Source organism: Artibeus jamaicensis, unplaced genomic scaffold (genome assembly GCF_021234435.1).
Source record: "Artibeus jamaicensis isolate MK-2021 breed Jamaican fruit bat unplaced genomic scaffold, CSHL_Jam_final contig_399, whole genome shotgun sequence".
Classification (NCBI taxonomy): Eukaryota; Metazoa; Chordata; class Mammalia; order Chiroptera; family Phyllostomidae; genus Artibeus; species Artibeus jamaicensis.
Genome location: NW_026521816.1, coordinates 1,604,861 through 1,621,603, shown reverse-complemented (window position 1 = coordinate 1,621,603; position 16,743 = coordinate 1,604,861). Strand labels below are relative to the sequence as shown.

The 16,743-nt window shown below is 43.9% G+C and overlaps 1 protein-coding gene across 1 annotated transcript in view; it reads right to left on the bottom strand.

Annotated features, from left to right (window-relative positions):
• Positions 1–16,743, bottom strand: part of SH3RF3 (SH3 domain containing ring finger 3) — a 191,474-nt gene that overhangs the window by 64,644 nt on the left and 110,087 nt on the right. The window contains 2 exon segments of the mRNA XM_053665267.1: positions 7,916–8,163; positions 10,450–10,620. Of these exon segments, the coding sequence (XP_053521242.1) occupies positions 7,916–8,163; positions 10,450–10,620 (419 nt within the window).

Here is a 16,743-nt window from a genome sequence, read left to right as displayed (position 1 = left end):
TTAATCTCCAAAATATATAAAAAACTCACATGACTCTACTCCAGGAAAACAAACAACAGAATTAATAAGTGGGAAAAATTCTTGAACAGACAACAGTCTGTTCTCCAAGAATGACATACAGAGGTCCCAGAGATATATGAAAAGATGCTCACCATCACTAGCCATCAGAGAGATGTAAATTGAAGCCACAAATAAACTTCAGGCCAATATTGCTGATGAACATAGATGCTAAAATCCTCAACAAAATATTGGCAAATCGCATCCAACAATATATCAAAAAGATCATACTCCATGACCAAGTGGGATTCATCCCAGGGACGCAAGGATGGTTCGATATTCTCAAATCAGTAAATGTAGTACATCACATAAACAAAAGCAAAGACAAAAACCACATGATCATATCAATAGACTCGGAAAAAGCTTTTGATAAGGTACAACACCCATTTATGATTAAAAAAAAACTCAGCAAAGTGGGAATAGAGGGAGCATTCCTTGATATAATAAAGACCACATATGAGAGACCTACAGCCAACATGATACTCAATGGGCAAAAACTAAAAGCTTTTCCACTAAGATCAGGAACAAGACAGGGATGTCCACTTTCACCACTTCTATTCAATATAGTTTTGGAAGTTTTAGCCACAGCAATCAGGCAAGAAAAGGAAATAAAAGGCATCCAAATAGGAAAGGAGGAAGCAGAACTGTCACTGTTTGCAGATGACATGATAGTGTACATGGAAAATCCTATAGACTTTACCCAAAAACTGCGGAAAACTAATTAATGAGTTTGGCAAAACAGCGGGTTACAAAGTCAACATCTGGAAATCAAAGGCATTTTTTGTATACCAACAATGAATCAGCAGAAGCAGAAATCAAGAAAAAAATCCCATTCGATATAGCAAAAAGAATAAAATATCTGGGAAATAAACCTAACTTAGGAGGTAAAAGACCTGTATGCAGAAAACTACACAGCCCTGAAGAAAGAAATCAAGGAAGACACAAACAAATGGAAACATGCACCTGGTTCATGGATTGGAAGAATTAACATCATCAAAATGTCCATACTACCCAAAGCAATATACAGATTCAATGCAATACCTATTAAAGTACCAATGGCATATTTCACAGACATAGAACAAACACTTCAAAAATATATATGGAACCATAAACGACCCCGAATAGCAGCTGCCCTTTTGAGAAAGAAGAACAAAGTAGGAGGGATCACAATACTTGATATTATACTGTACTACAAAGCCGCTGTAATCAAAACTGCCTGGTACTGGCATAAAAACAGGCACATAGACCAATGGAACAGAGCAGAGAGCCCAGAAATCAACCCAAGTCTCTATGGTCAATTAATATTTGACAAAGGGGGCAGTAACATAAAATGGAGTAAAGATAGCCTCTTCAACAAATGGTGTTGGGAGAACTGGACAGCTACGTGCTAAAAAATGAAACTTGAGCACCAACTTACACTATACACCAAAATAAATTCAAGGTGGATAAAAGACTTAAATATAAGCCGTGACACCATTAAAGTCCTAGAGGAGAACATTGGCAGGAAAATCTCAGATATTTCACGCAGCAACATTTTTACTGATATGTCCCCTAGAGCAAGGAATATAAAGGAAAGAATAAACAAATGGGATCTCATCAAAATAAAAAGCTTCTGCATGGCTAAGGAAAACACTATTAAATTAAAAAGACAACTAACTGTATGGGAAAACATATTTGCCAATGATACCTCAGACAAAAGTTTAGTCTCCAAAATATACAAAGAATTTACACGACTCCAGTCTAAGAAGACATCTAACCCAATTAAAAAATGGGAAAAGGACTTGAACAGACACTTCTTCAAGGAGGACATACAGAAGATCCAGAGACACATGAAGAGATGCTCAATATCACTAGCTATCAGAGAGATGCAAATTAAAACCACAATGAGATACCACTTTACACCGGCCAGGATGGCTATCATAAACAAAGCAACAAACAACAAATGTTGGAGAGGGTATGGGGAAAAGGGGTCCTTAGTTCACTGCTGGTGGGATTGCAGACTGGTACGACCATTATGGAAATCAGTATGGAATTTTCTCAGAAAAATAAAAATCAACCTGCCTTTTGACCCAGCAATTCCACTGTCAGGATTATATCCTAAGAACCCCCAAACATCAAGTTCAAAGAACCTATGCACCACAATGTCCATAGCAGCACAATTTACAATAGCCAAGAGCTGGAAGCAACCTAGGTGCCCATCAGTAAATGAATGGATCAAAAAATTGTGGTACATATACACAATGGAATTCTATGCAGCAGAGAGAAAGAAGGAGCTACTACCCTTTGTAACAACATGGATGGAACTGGAAAGCATTATGCTGAGTGAAATAGGCCAGGCATTGAAAGACAAATACCATATGATCTCACCTTTAACAGGAAGCTAAACAACAAAACAAACAAGCAAGCAGAATAAAAACAAAGACACTGAAACAGAGAACAAGGGACAGTGACCAGAGGGGAGAGAAAAGGGAATTTAAGGGGGGAAAAAGGGGAGGGATTTGGAGGAACAAGTATAAAGGACACAGGGACAATAACTAGGAGGGGTGGAAATGGAGGGGAAGTGGGGAGCATGGGGCAGGATGGGAGAAATAGAGACAGAAAACTGTACTTGAAAAATAACTAAATAAAATTAAAGAAAATAAATGGTGTTGGGAGATCTGGACAGCTATATGCAAAGAAAGGAAACTCTTCTACTGTCTTACACTGTACACCAGAATAAACTGAAGATGGATAAAAGACTTAAATATAAGTTGTTACACCATAAAAGTCCTAGAGGAAAACACAGGCAGGAAAATCTCTGATATCACATGCAGCAATATTTTTCCTGATTTATCTCCTAGGTCAAGGGAAATAAAAGAAAAAGAAACAAATGGGACTATATCAACTAAAAAGCTTCTGCATAACTAAAGAAACCATAATCAAAATGAAAAAATATCCCACAATATGGGAGAACATATTTGCCAATGATACACTGGACAAGAGTTTAATCTCCAAAATATACAAAGAACTCATATGACTCAACACCAGGAAGACAACAATCCAATTAAAAAATGGGCAAAGTACCTGAATAAACATTACTCCAAGGAGCACACACAGGGGGCCCAGAGATATATGATAGGATGCTCAACATCACTAGCCATCAGAGAAATTCAAATTAAAATGAAAATGAGATATCATCTACCATCTGTCAGAATGGCCATTAATAAATTAACAAACAAGTGCTGCTGATTATGTGGAGAAAAGGGTACCTTAGTGTACTGTTGGTGGGAATGCAGACTGGTGCAGCTGCTGGAAAAAACAGTATGGAATTTCCTCAAAAAACTAAAAATGGTAGTGATTTTTAACCTTGCAATTCCACTGCTATAGATTATACCCTAAGAATTCTGAAACAGTAATTCAAAAGAACCTATATACCCCTATGTTCATAGCAGCGCTATTTACAATAGCCGAGTGCTGGAAACAGCCTAAAAGCTAATCAGATGAGTGGATCAAATAAGTGGTATATTTACACAATGGAATACTGCACAGCAGAAAGAAAGATGGAATTCCTATGCTTCATGACAGCATGGATGAAACTGGAGAGTATTATGCTAAGTGAAATAAGCCAGTTGGTGAAAGACAAATACCCTATGATCTCACCTATAAGTGAAAACTAATGAACAAAACAAACAGAAAGGAAAATAGAACCAGAGGCGTGGAAACAAGGAATAAACTGAAAGAGACCAGAGGGGTGGGAAGAGGGGGATAAAGGTGGAAAGAAGGGGAAGGAACTAATTAAGGTACATGTGTGAATAAACCATGGCCATTGACAACAGGGCGGAGCAGGAAGTGGGCTGGATAGAGGAAAGCAAAGAGAGAAAAATGGGGACACCTCTAATAAAACACTAATAAAATATTTAATAAATACAGATTACCTCCTCTTGAAAACTTTCCATAAACCTCTCCTACCCTCTTCCTAACCTGAGTGCACTATCTCTCTTCAATGCTTTCTTAATACCCCACATATCCCTCCATCATAGTATTTTTCAGAATCTGCTCAAAGAGACTTTTCCCTTGCCCTTCCCTCTAATTGAGGGTAGAAACAGGGGTCTAGCTGGCTCTTCTCTGCATCTCCAGACCCTAACAGAGTGTCTTGTGTATATAGCGTTCTCTTTCACTTATTTTTTTGCTGATGAATATATGGCTGTAGACAGCTCTTGTTCCTGCTAAGTACTGACATGAGGCTGTGTAGACACTGTACTTTACAGGGATAGCTGCCCTTAAAAAAAGTTACATTAATTAAATAGAATAAATCATATTGGATGCTATGGCCAATGCTTTTGTAAGACTTTGTCTCGAGATGAGAAAATTGAGGAATTGCCTCTCAACAACCTGGGTTGGGGTCTGTTGAAATGGGTAATTACAGCTGCAAACAATCCATTACTTGTACTGTCAACAGTTTTTTTTTTCCTCATGCAAAATGCAGAATAAAGTGGAAAATGTTGTGGGAACTCAGTGGCATTTACCTTACTAATATGGTAGGACTGATATAATGTGGGGACAAATATTAGGATAGAATGCACTGGGAAAGACATTTTAACCACCCTGTACATCACTCTTCCCATATGTAAAATTAAACTGATGGAAGACAATGGTTACTATGGTGATAGATGAGAGAGAGACACAATGTTGTATTGTTCCTAGCCATGCCAGTTTCTTTTGATTCTGCTTGTTATTGCACAGAGGGAGAAATGACTGGTAGGTCTCATTTTCTTCTTTGAATTGGGAAAGTTGCTAGCAGACCGTGGCATGTAAAGGCCATGATACAGACATTTTGTGCTGATACCCCAGGGTGTCCGTTCTGGGATGTGCACTCTCACTGAGAAGCAGGGCTGTTGTAGTACACATATAAACGTGTGTGTGGCATGCAGGTGAATGAGCAGTATGTTTATAAGCAGAAGGGGCCTAGTTTGAGACTTTAGGTGCCTTAGGTCCTGCCCAGATATTCAGAGAGCCACAGATTAGTATTTTGACATAGAGCACCAGTCAGCAAACTCTGCTGTGGGTTTATCACTTGGCTACCACAAGGGCTGATCCTATGTTGGAGGCTCCCAGTAAATGGCATCAGGTGAACTTAAACCAGGCTAGAAGCATAGCTGGCAACAAGGTAACGATTGAGGGCAGAGGTCTGGCACCAGCTGCTGTAGCTTGCAGAGTCTTAGAGTACATAGACAGCTAGCTCTTCCTCAGGCTCCCATAGCCAAACCTGCAAAAACACAGAAACTCACTTTTGGCTAATTTAAGAAAAAAGATACATATGAAAAACTACTAGGCACTTACAGAATCTCTGGGATGGCAGGGTCCGTCTTGGAGGTTCTACAGCCAGGGAAGTGCCAAGGCCCATCCCTGAGGCTTCCTTGGGCCAGATCCCATGAGTACTGGACACAGACACCACTCAGTGTGAGGCAGAGACCACCTCACACCCATTGATGATTAGACACTGCACACAACAACCTTCCTGCTCTTGAAAAGCTCCTGGATGTTTTCACCACCCCACTCATCCCCACAAAGGATCCACATGGCCTCATGTTTTTGTCATCTGATTGAAGGACACATGCATTCCACATCACATGTCTGTGTCTTGCCTGAAAGGCAGGCTGAGGATTTACACATCAGCTGTGAGCCCCCCTCAGGTAGGCTGCTCCAAACCAACTGGTGGGCCACAGTGTAACCAGCACCCACTGCATCTCTCATAGCCATGTTATTATATTCCTTCATAAACAAGTCTCCTTTTAGCCTCTTCTAGGTCAGGGGATGCCACTGTTACTCTCCCAGTCAACTGGTTCCACAAACCTGGAAATTGGGCTGGGGTCCTCACTCTCCCTGAGCACTTCCATCCAGACCATCTCCAAGTCATAACCATTCTGCCTCCTAAATATCTCACTATTTTGTCCCAAGTCCACTATCCCACCCACCGGGCCCACACTCATAGTCACCTCTTGCCTAGGCACAGCAACACCTTTCTCTTGGCTCCCATCCTTGGGCTGCTGGCACCACCTCTTCCTCCCTGCTGTGTCTGGTGGCATTTGGTTAAGGGCAAACCCTCTCACTTCACATCCTGTGGTGGTTCCCCACTGCCTTCAACAGAGAAGTCAACCCCCAGATTGTGATAACTTTTATGTTTATTTTTTTATTCTTATGCACTGAGCACTCTAGTAATATTCTTACTCTCAAACCAAAAAATAAAATAGCTACAGTGTAGTGAATACATACTGTATATGCCATGTAGATAGTCCTCACAGAGTGTCGGTGGAGGTATGTGTTGTCTTTCAGAGGAAGACACTGGGGCCACCAGTAAAATGGCAGTCTTAGCATTCAAAATAGGTCTGCCTGCCTTCCAAGCTCATGCCTTCAGCCAGGCCTCTATCTGCTCTGTCTTTGCTGAATTGCTTGCTGCTGGTAGAATAAGACTACTTTCTCCCATTTCTATTTGTTTGACTATTCCTTTCCTCCTGCTTCAAATGGCACCCTTCTGTCCCCCCTCCCCACGGCCTCGAATATTACTTTGATGCTAATTCTGAGATGGGATTCTTCCGAGAAGCCTTTCCCACTCTCCCTGCCCCATCACCAAGTGCCCCACAGCCCTCTCAGCCAGTGCTGCCTGTTGGCTGTCAGCCTAGGAGAGCTTAGAATGGGGATGCTGACTCAGGGTGGCTCATATCACATTCTGCGGTTCCTGCAAATACTCAGCAGTTCCGGCTGCCACCTGTAAGCCCAGACTGTCATCAGCATGGGAACATATATGCCACCTTCCTCAGAGAGTAACTGGGGTGGGGTGGTGAGTGGATATCCATCTCATTTGTGCCTTAGAAGAAAACATGGCCCCTGCTGCACTAGGGACTATCGACTTTTCACCCTGGAGAGGCTGTTTTCTGGAGTACTTCTAGTGGGTTGATTGTGTCTGGTTAACTAGGTTCTAAAAAGTCATGTATTTTAATGCTCCAAAGAGTTCACTTTTTTTGTGTGTGTCCTGTAAGCCTTACTTTGAGAAGATGAGAGATGATTTCTGAGAGAACAAGGTTGGTGTGGGAAAAGGAATTCTGTGTCAGAGCTATATCCTCCTTTTCTGAGTTCCTTTTACTGCATGGTGACAATGTTGTTGGCACTGTGGTTTCAGAAGGTCACTGGTGTGAGCTCCTAGGAGTGTTACCTGAATGAAGCTCCAGCAGTTCTTATTTCCTCAATGCTAAGCTTCCAAACAAGGTGTGTTTACTTTGTTTATGCCTATACGATCCACCCTATAATTTTTTTTCACTTCACACCATATTGGGAAAAAAACAGTTTTTCCTTAAATTTTGTAAGCCTGTCTATTGATAGTGTTGGCATGAAGGTGAAGGATCAATCAATGCCCATCACTCCTTCCAGCTTTAGAGCATCTCAGACAGGGAATACTCTGCTTCAGTGTCTCATTACCAGCCCTGGCTTAGGATGTGCTGCCTAATTGGAAACCCTTAAGTGCCTAGGCCATGGAAGGTGTATGAGGCCAACCCACACCCTCCTTGTAGCCTCAAATGGAGAGTCCAAAAGCACCACTATTAATCTTATTAGTCCATATAGTCCTGTTGCTACAATGAAATGTATAAATATTCATAAGTTCTTGAATCCACTTCAGCAGCCAGGATAAAATAGGTCAATAAATTACCTGGAGATCAGCAGAGGTTGATGATTGTGATAAGCAACTACAATTTGCCCCTCTGCCTCATTTCTGCTGTGAACTGCTGGAGACCTGTGCCAGAATGTTTCTTGATTTGTGTAGCCAAGACCCCACCTTCTTGTCAAATTTTCCAGAGAGTAAGGTCCCACAAAGACTGGTACATACCTGTGGGGGTGGTGTTTCGGGCTCGGCTCTCCACCAACTGGGCTGAGTGCCAGAGACAACTGCCCACTAGGGGAGAGGCTGCCTGGTGCTGGACCTGGGCTGTGCTGAGAGGAAGAACTGGTCTCAGGGCACGAGCAGGGCTGCTCAGGCTTCTACCACCTGGGTGGATTGTTGTGGCTATCCCTCTGGCCAGTGGAGAACCTCCAACCACATTATTCCAGGGTAGCCCAGCCCCTTCTAAGGGAGCCCTGAAGAAATAAAACAGAATGAATTTGGGGACAGTACAGATGAAACCACACTACACAGTCCACTGATAAAGGCCTGCTCTCACAGACTGGCTCTGAGATGAAGGCCATCAGTCTTGGAGACAAATCCTGTGTTAGGCTCTGTGTTAGTACCAAGATAACTCTTGTAGGTAAACAATGTTCAGAGCTCCAGCTGAGAAGGGCACACTTCATAACACTTTCGTGGGGGCCAACTCTCCATGCGAATATTCAAGAAATAGTTCCCTCCCACTAAAAACAGAAGAATGATTCTAATCAATAGAATATTTTGTACCAGGTCTACTGTTTTGACTCATCCTAACAAACAGCTGTGAGTCCCTAAACACATTCAGAAAGAACAGATGACTCAGTTTGGGCATATCTGGCACATGATGGGAGTAGTGGCAAAGACCCATTACCTCTGGACATTGCTACCGTCTTGGTTCTGCTAGCCTCTGGGAAGGGGCACGGACAAACCACATCCCACTGAGAGTTTCATACTAGAAAAATACAGGGTCTGGCACAAGTAACACCCCCTTTTATTATAAAATAATAAGTATGTGATTCTAAACATAACAATATCACACTTAAGCACACCATATAACATTTTTGGTGAAATGTTCAAATTAAAACTATAAATCATTACACCCATGTCATTACCCTACCAACTACACTCAAGCAGGTGTTACTTTTGCGAGACCCCACTGCCCTTTCACCCCATGGTTTCTAAATGAAACCATTTTAAAGTGTTTAAGAAACAGCACCTTTTAAAGGGGAAAATGGCTTTTAAACCCTTGTGCACTATGCATATTTGCACTCAATTCATGCTCTGGCTGTCAGGGTACAGGACCCAGTGGAGTCAGATCTTGAAAGCTTTAGAGATTTAGTTTCATGGGATTGGACTATATTCCATTTGTACCAGATATCGGTGAACTACCCTTTATCCTCTTGGGATATCAGTCATGAGGCACCAGAAGCCACACATGGGAGAGAACAGGCACTCTCAGGCCGGTGGCTCCTAGGTGAGGTAAGAGGGTCCCTTCTCCATCTGGGTTGGTGTCAGTGGATCTGACTTCAGATGGGAAAGAGCCCTTGCAGTGTTCAGTCGGGGTCCTGCAGAAAAGCTTAGAAAAAGGGCCTCCTAGAAAAGGGTTTGATGCATTGCAACACCTTCCTGCACGAGCCCTTAGCACTGCCCTGAAATTCACTTCCACCAAGGAACTCAGTGAGCTGGCCAGCCAAAACCATGAAGTTTTTAGCACATCTGCTACGTGCTGAACTCAATTTTACCCTAGGACATTTAAAAAATGAAATAAAGTGGGCTCACAAATGATGGGACTTCCCAGGAAGGGCAGTGGAATGAGGTGAGATGTGACCATGCATCTAGGCCAGCACTGCCCCTAGGGTGCTTTGAAAAGTATAGAGCAGTGTAGCCATCAATGCAAGGTCTAAGCATCATTTAATTTCTTTCACAGCAATCTTGTTTCAAAGAGAGCATCAACCCATGGGCCATGGCCTCAGTTTGTGGGTCCTGGAGTGTTGACACAGCCCTGTACCGATGGCAGGCTTCCATGAGTGAGACTGATGGAAATAAATTCAAGCAGTGGACCCATCATCTCAATGGAAAATTCTCAGACAACTTTGGATATCATGTTAATGAATTTTTTAAATGTTCTGTTTTTATAAAAATAATATAACAGAAGATTTATAAAACACAGGAAAGCACAAGAAAAAGTTTTAATCTATAATATTACCTCTTAATAACAATTGTTATCTTTTGAGAGTATGTTTCCTTTGCATGCATGCATATGTGTATGTTTTATGTATAACAGGTCTGTGTGATCACAGACACATTGCTATACTCACACAGTGCACAAGCACACAAACACCTGTACACACACAAATCAGCATGAACAGCCTTGACATCTCACTCTCCTTGTTGACTTTCTATCCTCACTAAGTGATGTTGCCCTGACTCCTGCTCATTCAGTTCCCATCCTCTCCCTTGGCAGCCAGTGTCTGCTCAGGGAAAGACAAGCACACCTAATTTAGAAGGCGAAATGCTCACCATATATGGTGTATAGAACCCCTGTTCAGGGGGACTTTGAGCTCACAGGGCAGAACCCCACAGGCAGGGCATGTCCTGACTGTCTTCTGAACTGTGTTTAGGGGTGGCCCAGACACAGCATGATCTCCAGGCAGTGACAACAGCTGCAGGGCAGTGTGAGGGCCTCCTCCTTTCTTGCCCACAGCAACTAACTATGACCTCACCTGGAAACAGGCATCACGTAGTTCCCTGGAAACACCCCAGAAAGCCCAGACCTCAGGGATGTGCCCTTGAACCAGCCATCCTGACACTTCTCAAGGACATGGTACATCTCACCCTTGTGTAACTCCAGCTCGTCATTCTTCTGGGGCTTGTAGGCATAGAGTGCCAAGTACCTGCAGGCAGAAGAAACGGGGGCAAGGATAAAGAGTGGCAGGCAGGGTAAGCATAGGGCTATTTGGTGTCATCCGGGGCACATGGGATCTCTTCTTTGAGTGAACCCAACCTAGAAAGAGTAGCTGGTGCCTCTGGAGGCCTTTCACATATAGCACATGACCTGCTCCTCAAAATAAACCAACAAAGTGGTGGAGGAGGGGGAACTCCCAGCACTACCAGGTTAGGGAGACACATGCAAGGAAGGGGTGGGGATCCAAGAGCCTACAGCCACTCCACAGCCCTGCTATGTGCCACTCCACCCAGGCAAGTGTGTGCCAGCACCACCTTTCCTGTCTGACAGCTCGAGGATGCGAGACCTGTCCAAGGGCCTGGGGGAGTGGTATCAGAAGTACAATAGGGAACTCTGTTTGTTTACTATTCTCTACATTGTTTATAGCCTGATGCTCTGGACAAAAGAGACCTTTAGGGAAAACCTGAATATTTTTAGGGAGAGCAAGTTAAGCAAGTAGGAATGGGTTTTCCTTATCCAGTCTAACCCAGCCCTGGCTTATCCACTCAATCTGAGCTGGGAGAGGCTTGAGAGGTCCTTTGTAAAGCAAAGGCAGTCTGATTAAGAAATTCTTCATTGCAATATTTATACCATGACTAAATATTTAAATTCTACTTTTTAAAGCTTATTTGAATATAAGGAAAAATATCTTAGTGGTGAAAATCCTGGCTTAAGGCATAGAAGTTGGGCCTCTAAGTTGCCCATGAACCATAGCAAGTCCCTCTTGTAAAATACCCCTCAATTCCTAGCCTCACTGGGTATTTGTAGGGACTGGGTAATATTGCAAACTTTTACGTTTGCTACTTTTGGGTTTGAAGAATGGTAAATCTTGAGTTGATAGTAAGAACTGTGTCAGATAACTGTCTTTTCTCACAAGATTCAGTCAGGAAAGCTGGTAGGGGCTTCAGTTCAATGAGACCAGAGACTTTAGTTGACCCCTTGCAGGGCCCATGGACTTTTGGGGCTTAAGGAAGCAGCAGGTCTCTGGGGACTAAGAAGGCTCACAGACCCCACAGGGTACTCTCCTTACCCAAGAGGGGCCTTCTTAGTAGATGAATACAGAAATGTGACAAGACTGTAGGGTTCAAATGAAAAGGAGGCAATCTGGGTCTAAGAGGCCCCAGGAAGAATATGCTAGAACAGAATGAAAATCCTATAGAGTAAAAATTTCTTGACCTTAAATAAGACAAAATAAATAAAATGTGCTGTGCTTTCCCAATATCCTAAACTTACATATCCCAAGTACCTCTCTTTGATTCAATAAAGACCTTTTTATTTATTTATTTTTTCTTTACAGGTTCCCTCAAGGGCGTCTGCAGGATGACAGGAAGGCTTATAGCTTGATTTCTTCCTGTTTTACAAACACTGATAATTAGGAAGGACTTTGGGCTTCAGGGAGGATAAAGCAAGTTATCACAGGACTCTTCAGTGTGAAGACTGACTTTCATTTCGCAGCAATGCTCAAGTGACAGAGGATGCAGAATGTAACCTGTTTTCACACTGGATGACTCTCAGGGAGCTCTTAGGTAGTGACAAGGAATTATCACAAACGAAAAAGTCAGATGGAAGCTGCATTCACACCACTTATGCGACTACAGGTGCCCTTTTGCAATTCAGGGCTGCCTCTTGTGGGAGGAGGCCGGGTATCCCCACAGCTCAGGCTCATGCAAAAGGAGGATGAAAGCAAGAGGAAAGAGGGGATCTGTGGGAGTCTTGTAAACTGATAAGGATGATACAAGACTTTTTGTGCTTGCTCTCAAGAAAATGTACTTGAAGTATGGACCCTGTTTAAGTTTGTCTCACTCTGTGTCTTCATGGTATGAAGACAATCTTTTTGATCCCATGGCTAGTGAATACAATGGCAGCTGCAGAATGCAAAGCAGGGACAGCGTCTCCTTGGGGTATGCATGTGCACAACACAGACCTCTCCAAGAAAATCATGTCTCCTTGGTCAGGGTGGACATGCACTGCCTTTGTTCCCTCAGGGCCCTCATTCTCAGGCTTCTAAACAAGGCTTAGGCAGAACCATTCTGTTCTGCTCCCTCCCAGTTATGTGCAGAGCCTGGCCTTCATGAGCAGAGGGACACGTGACCCCTGGTAGCCTGCTTCACTAGGCCCTCCTCCACCCCCTAGCCCAGGAAAAATTGTCCAGGGGGGCTTCCCTGGCCCATGGCTGCTGAACACTTCCTGCAGATTGCAGAGCACAGCATAACTCAGCTTTCCTCTACACCAGAGCTCTGCATTCTTGAAGACTTCTTTCAACTTCTCAAGTTGGGAGCTGTGTTTAAGAGTTTAAATTCCCTGCTCTTCCTCTCTCACTGCTCACCACATTCCTGTGGGATCTGAGAAGTTTTAAGCAGTTGTGTCTTCTTGTGACCAATAATCGGTTCTTAGTGAGGGTTCGGGCAGGGGGGACCACTTGCTGCTCTGTGGCCACATCTATCTCCTAAGGAGTGATGACTGATAGTGCACAGGGAAACCTAAGTCCAGTCCCCAAAAGGGACAACATGTACACATCCCTAGCTGGGGGCATCCTGCAAACCTTGGCTCAGGGAGCTTTACTCCAAGGTGTTCCCTGGATATACTAAACGTGTTCTTCCTTAAGACATTGGCCCTTACTTTTCCCTCTGTCTGGACCTCTCACCTCTTATCTATCTGCCTCCTCTCCATGTCCAACTACACTGTATGATCCGCAAGAGTAGAGATTTTTATTTGTTTTTTTCACCACTCTATCCTCAATATTTAGAACAGTGTCTGGCATGTAGTAAGTTCTCAATAAATATTTGTTGAAAGAGGAATAAAATAGGGGCTCTGGTTTTGAGACTAAGATTAAGATTGCTAAAGAAAAATGGGAGTGTGTGTGTGTGTGTGTGTGTGTGTGTGTGTATATGCTAGGAACTATTTCATACTGCCCCAAGGTCTGTCAGCTGACCTTGAATATAAAGTAAGAGAGCTGGCAGTCTGGAGAATGGCAGCCATGGGGAAGCACTCATGGAAGGATAAAAGAAAATGCAGACAGCATGGGGCTGCAGGACCCCTGTCTCCAAAACAGAAGGAGAAGAAATGAAAAGGAGAAGCAGAGGATGAAAAAAGGAGCAGGGAGGGCAGAGAAAATAAGCAACTGTCCAGAAGGAAGCTGAGCTGGCCTGGAAGAACACAGACAAAGAGAAGAAAGAAGTCAAGGTGGTAAACTAAGGAGAAGGGAGGGGAGCAACTTAGGCACCTGAAGGGATGAGAGGTGAGTGTCAACCAGGGCACTGTGGGTGGCCTAGAAAGGGTCATTGTGACTTGGTGACTCTTCCTTTGCCTCTTCAGCCTCTGGGACCTGGATGACTACAATGGGCCACCTGTACTGTCCACCTTTGCCCCTGTACCTACCCTTCCAGCCTCCAGTACCTGGGTGGCTGCAGTGGGCCACCATACTGTCCACCTGCTAGTGGAGTGTGAAACTATGGAATTAGGAGCTGTCCCCACTAGAGAGAGGACAGGCCCTTGCTGATGAGTGCAGTGTACTATATGAGGCCATGTTGGCTCAGTAGCCTGAGGACCAGGTCCCACACCGGCCCACACTAGGCTCAGTGTTCTTTAGCATCTAAATTCCATCTAAATTTCATACAGCAGTGTACTGTATGAGGCCATGTTGGCTCAGTAGCCTGAGGACCAGGTCCCACACCTGCCCGCACTTGGCTCAGTGTTCTTTAGCATCTAAATTCCATAGTAGGTAATTAATAATCCAGATTTAAGAAATGAAGCAAGTGCTAACAATTGTGATAAATACCCAGGAAACATTTGAGTTGTTGGACAGTCATGTTGTGATCCTGGAGGAGTGGCCATCAAATCACTGAAATTGTGTTTTCAGAATGAGCTGATCATCTTTTACTCAGCATTTTAGGGTTCTCATGCCATTTAATGGGACAAAGACTTTGCATTCACTTGTCAAAGTGAAGTTTTGGGAACTTAAAAGGAGTTTCCATCTTTCCCCAGCAAAACAAAAATAAAGATTCTTTAGATTGTTAGCCCCAAGTCATCTTGATTAAGACCTTTAAGTCAGAAATGCCTTCTTTCAAAATTCCATTTTTATTTTACATAAACATAGACAGGGTTGCTAATGAAATAATAAAGGCAGAAAATGGGCAACTAAGAGGTGAGCTTAGCTGAACCTCCACTGCTTGACCTATCTGACTTGGACTGAGTAGGGGGACACTGCCACAGAGCAGCTACCCAGCTTCCCAGGGCATCTTCTACACCAGGTCTGCTGAGACGGTGCAGCTCTGAGGCTAGTTTGCAAAACAACAGATTTGGTTCTCATACTGCATCATGCCTCGTCACATAGGAGATCTACATTTTTAACAGGGAGAAGTTGCTATTTTTCTCATAATGTCAGCTACTCTATTTATTAAATGCCCAGACATATGGGTACCCTTCAGGTGCTTAACAATGAATGGTGCAGAAAGGAGTGATTTCCAAGAATGCCATCACTCCCGAGGGACAACACACCCCTCAAAACACAGGTCTCAAAGTCATCAGAATCAAAAACCCTGATTTTACTTTTGTTGTAATAAGTTGTGTCTGAGGGCCCTGAAGACAGTCATGCAGAGCTCTACCCCCATCAGAGGTGTAATGGGCCATAGACTGAGGCAGGACAAGGGCAGAGGAGCAAAAAACTGGCATTTGCCATGCACCAACTTTTCACACATTCTCATCTGAATTCCACATGAACTGGGTAGATCCCTCTATTTCACAGCTGAGGAACTTGAGGCTAAAAAAAGACTGAGAATCTGTGTTCATATCACAAGTTAGAGGCAGGCTGGGTTCTGTGGCCCCAAGGGCCAGGCAGAGCATGAGAGGCTGTGAAAGAGGCTGGAGGCCAAACTGTTGGTTCACATGAAACTGGGTTCTGAAGGTATAAGTCCACATGGCTCATTGTATTGCAATGCTGCACCAATGTGCACCAGGGCTTGCTCTTTTAATTTGTTTTCATTTATTCTGTAGATGAGTAACCCCTCTTCTGGTCTCAATATTTCAAGTTCAGCTTCCAGGTGTGTTTCTGGGGAAATGGAATGTAAATAAATCTAACTTCACCTTGAAAAATTTCTACCCCTTCTTATTTTTCCTTTGGATACCTCAGATGGAAACTGACAGCAGATGGACCTGGTCATTTTTCTGCACATGGTGTCTGCAGATCTGGCATGAGGCTTGTGTTGGAGTGGGGTGCTGGCCTGGGGCGGGAATATGTCAGCATCTGCTTTCCTTTCAGAATGACCCATGAAGAAGCACCAGGGACCACACTGTAATGGAGGCAGGACCACCCACTCTCAGCCTGACACTGCAGCTCTCTGGTTGTCTGCTTTGTGCTCTGGGTCACTTGGTCTAGGTTCCTAATGACAGCCATGGGGATGTCGTGTCTTTACTCCCTGCCCCCTTGGCTCCTCCTTGCAGAACTGCAGGTGCTAACAGTCTCTTGGCAAACTGGATGACCCACAGTGCTCAGAGCTGCAGCTGGTCCTCATGGAGCCAGTGAGGACCACAGCCAAACCTGGTGGGAGATGGGGAGAATGAGGCAGCACACATTGTGAGAGGTTCTCATTATTTTGGTTTCCAGGGCATCTCATGTTTTATTCCTTCAGGAGGCCTTCAGGTAGACTCTGTGACACATGCTGAGTAGATGGAGAATGGAGGCTGCCCCGTCAGGCCCAGAATTCCCCTCTGTGGATTCACACACAAAGATTAGTTTTAAAAATCCCTTATTTAAGGCAAAAGTACGTGAATTTAGTTCAGAGAGCTTTCTCTCCCACTGCCCAAAGCCTCAATAGGGCTTTTGTTTCAGTAGGAAAAGGTGCCTCCTCCCCTCGTGGGCAGCAGCAACACTGAGTGTGAGTCAGGACAGGAACAGCCAGGCCCCATTATTTCTCCCTCTGCCCTCAATCTGACCTGCACACACTGGACATGTCCAGCAGCTGGGACCACTTGCCTAGGCATCTTGCACTCCCTGTTTTTACAAGCAGCTTGTTGGGTACCTCCAGGCACTGCAGCAACTCACCCATTTTACTAACTCATTTTTATAGCAAGACCT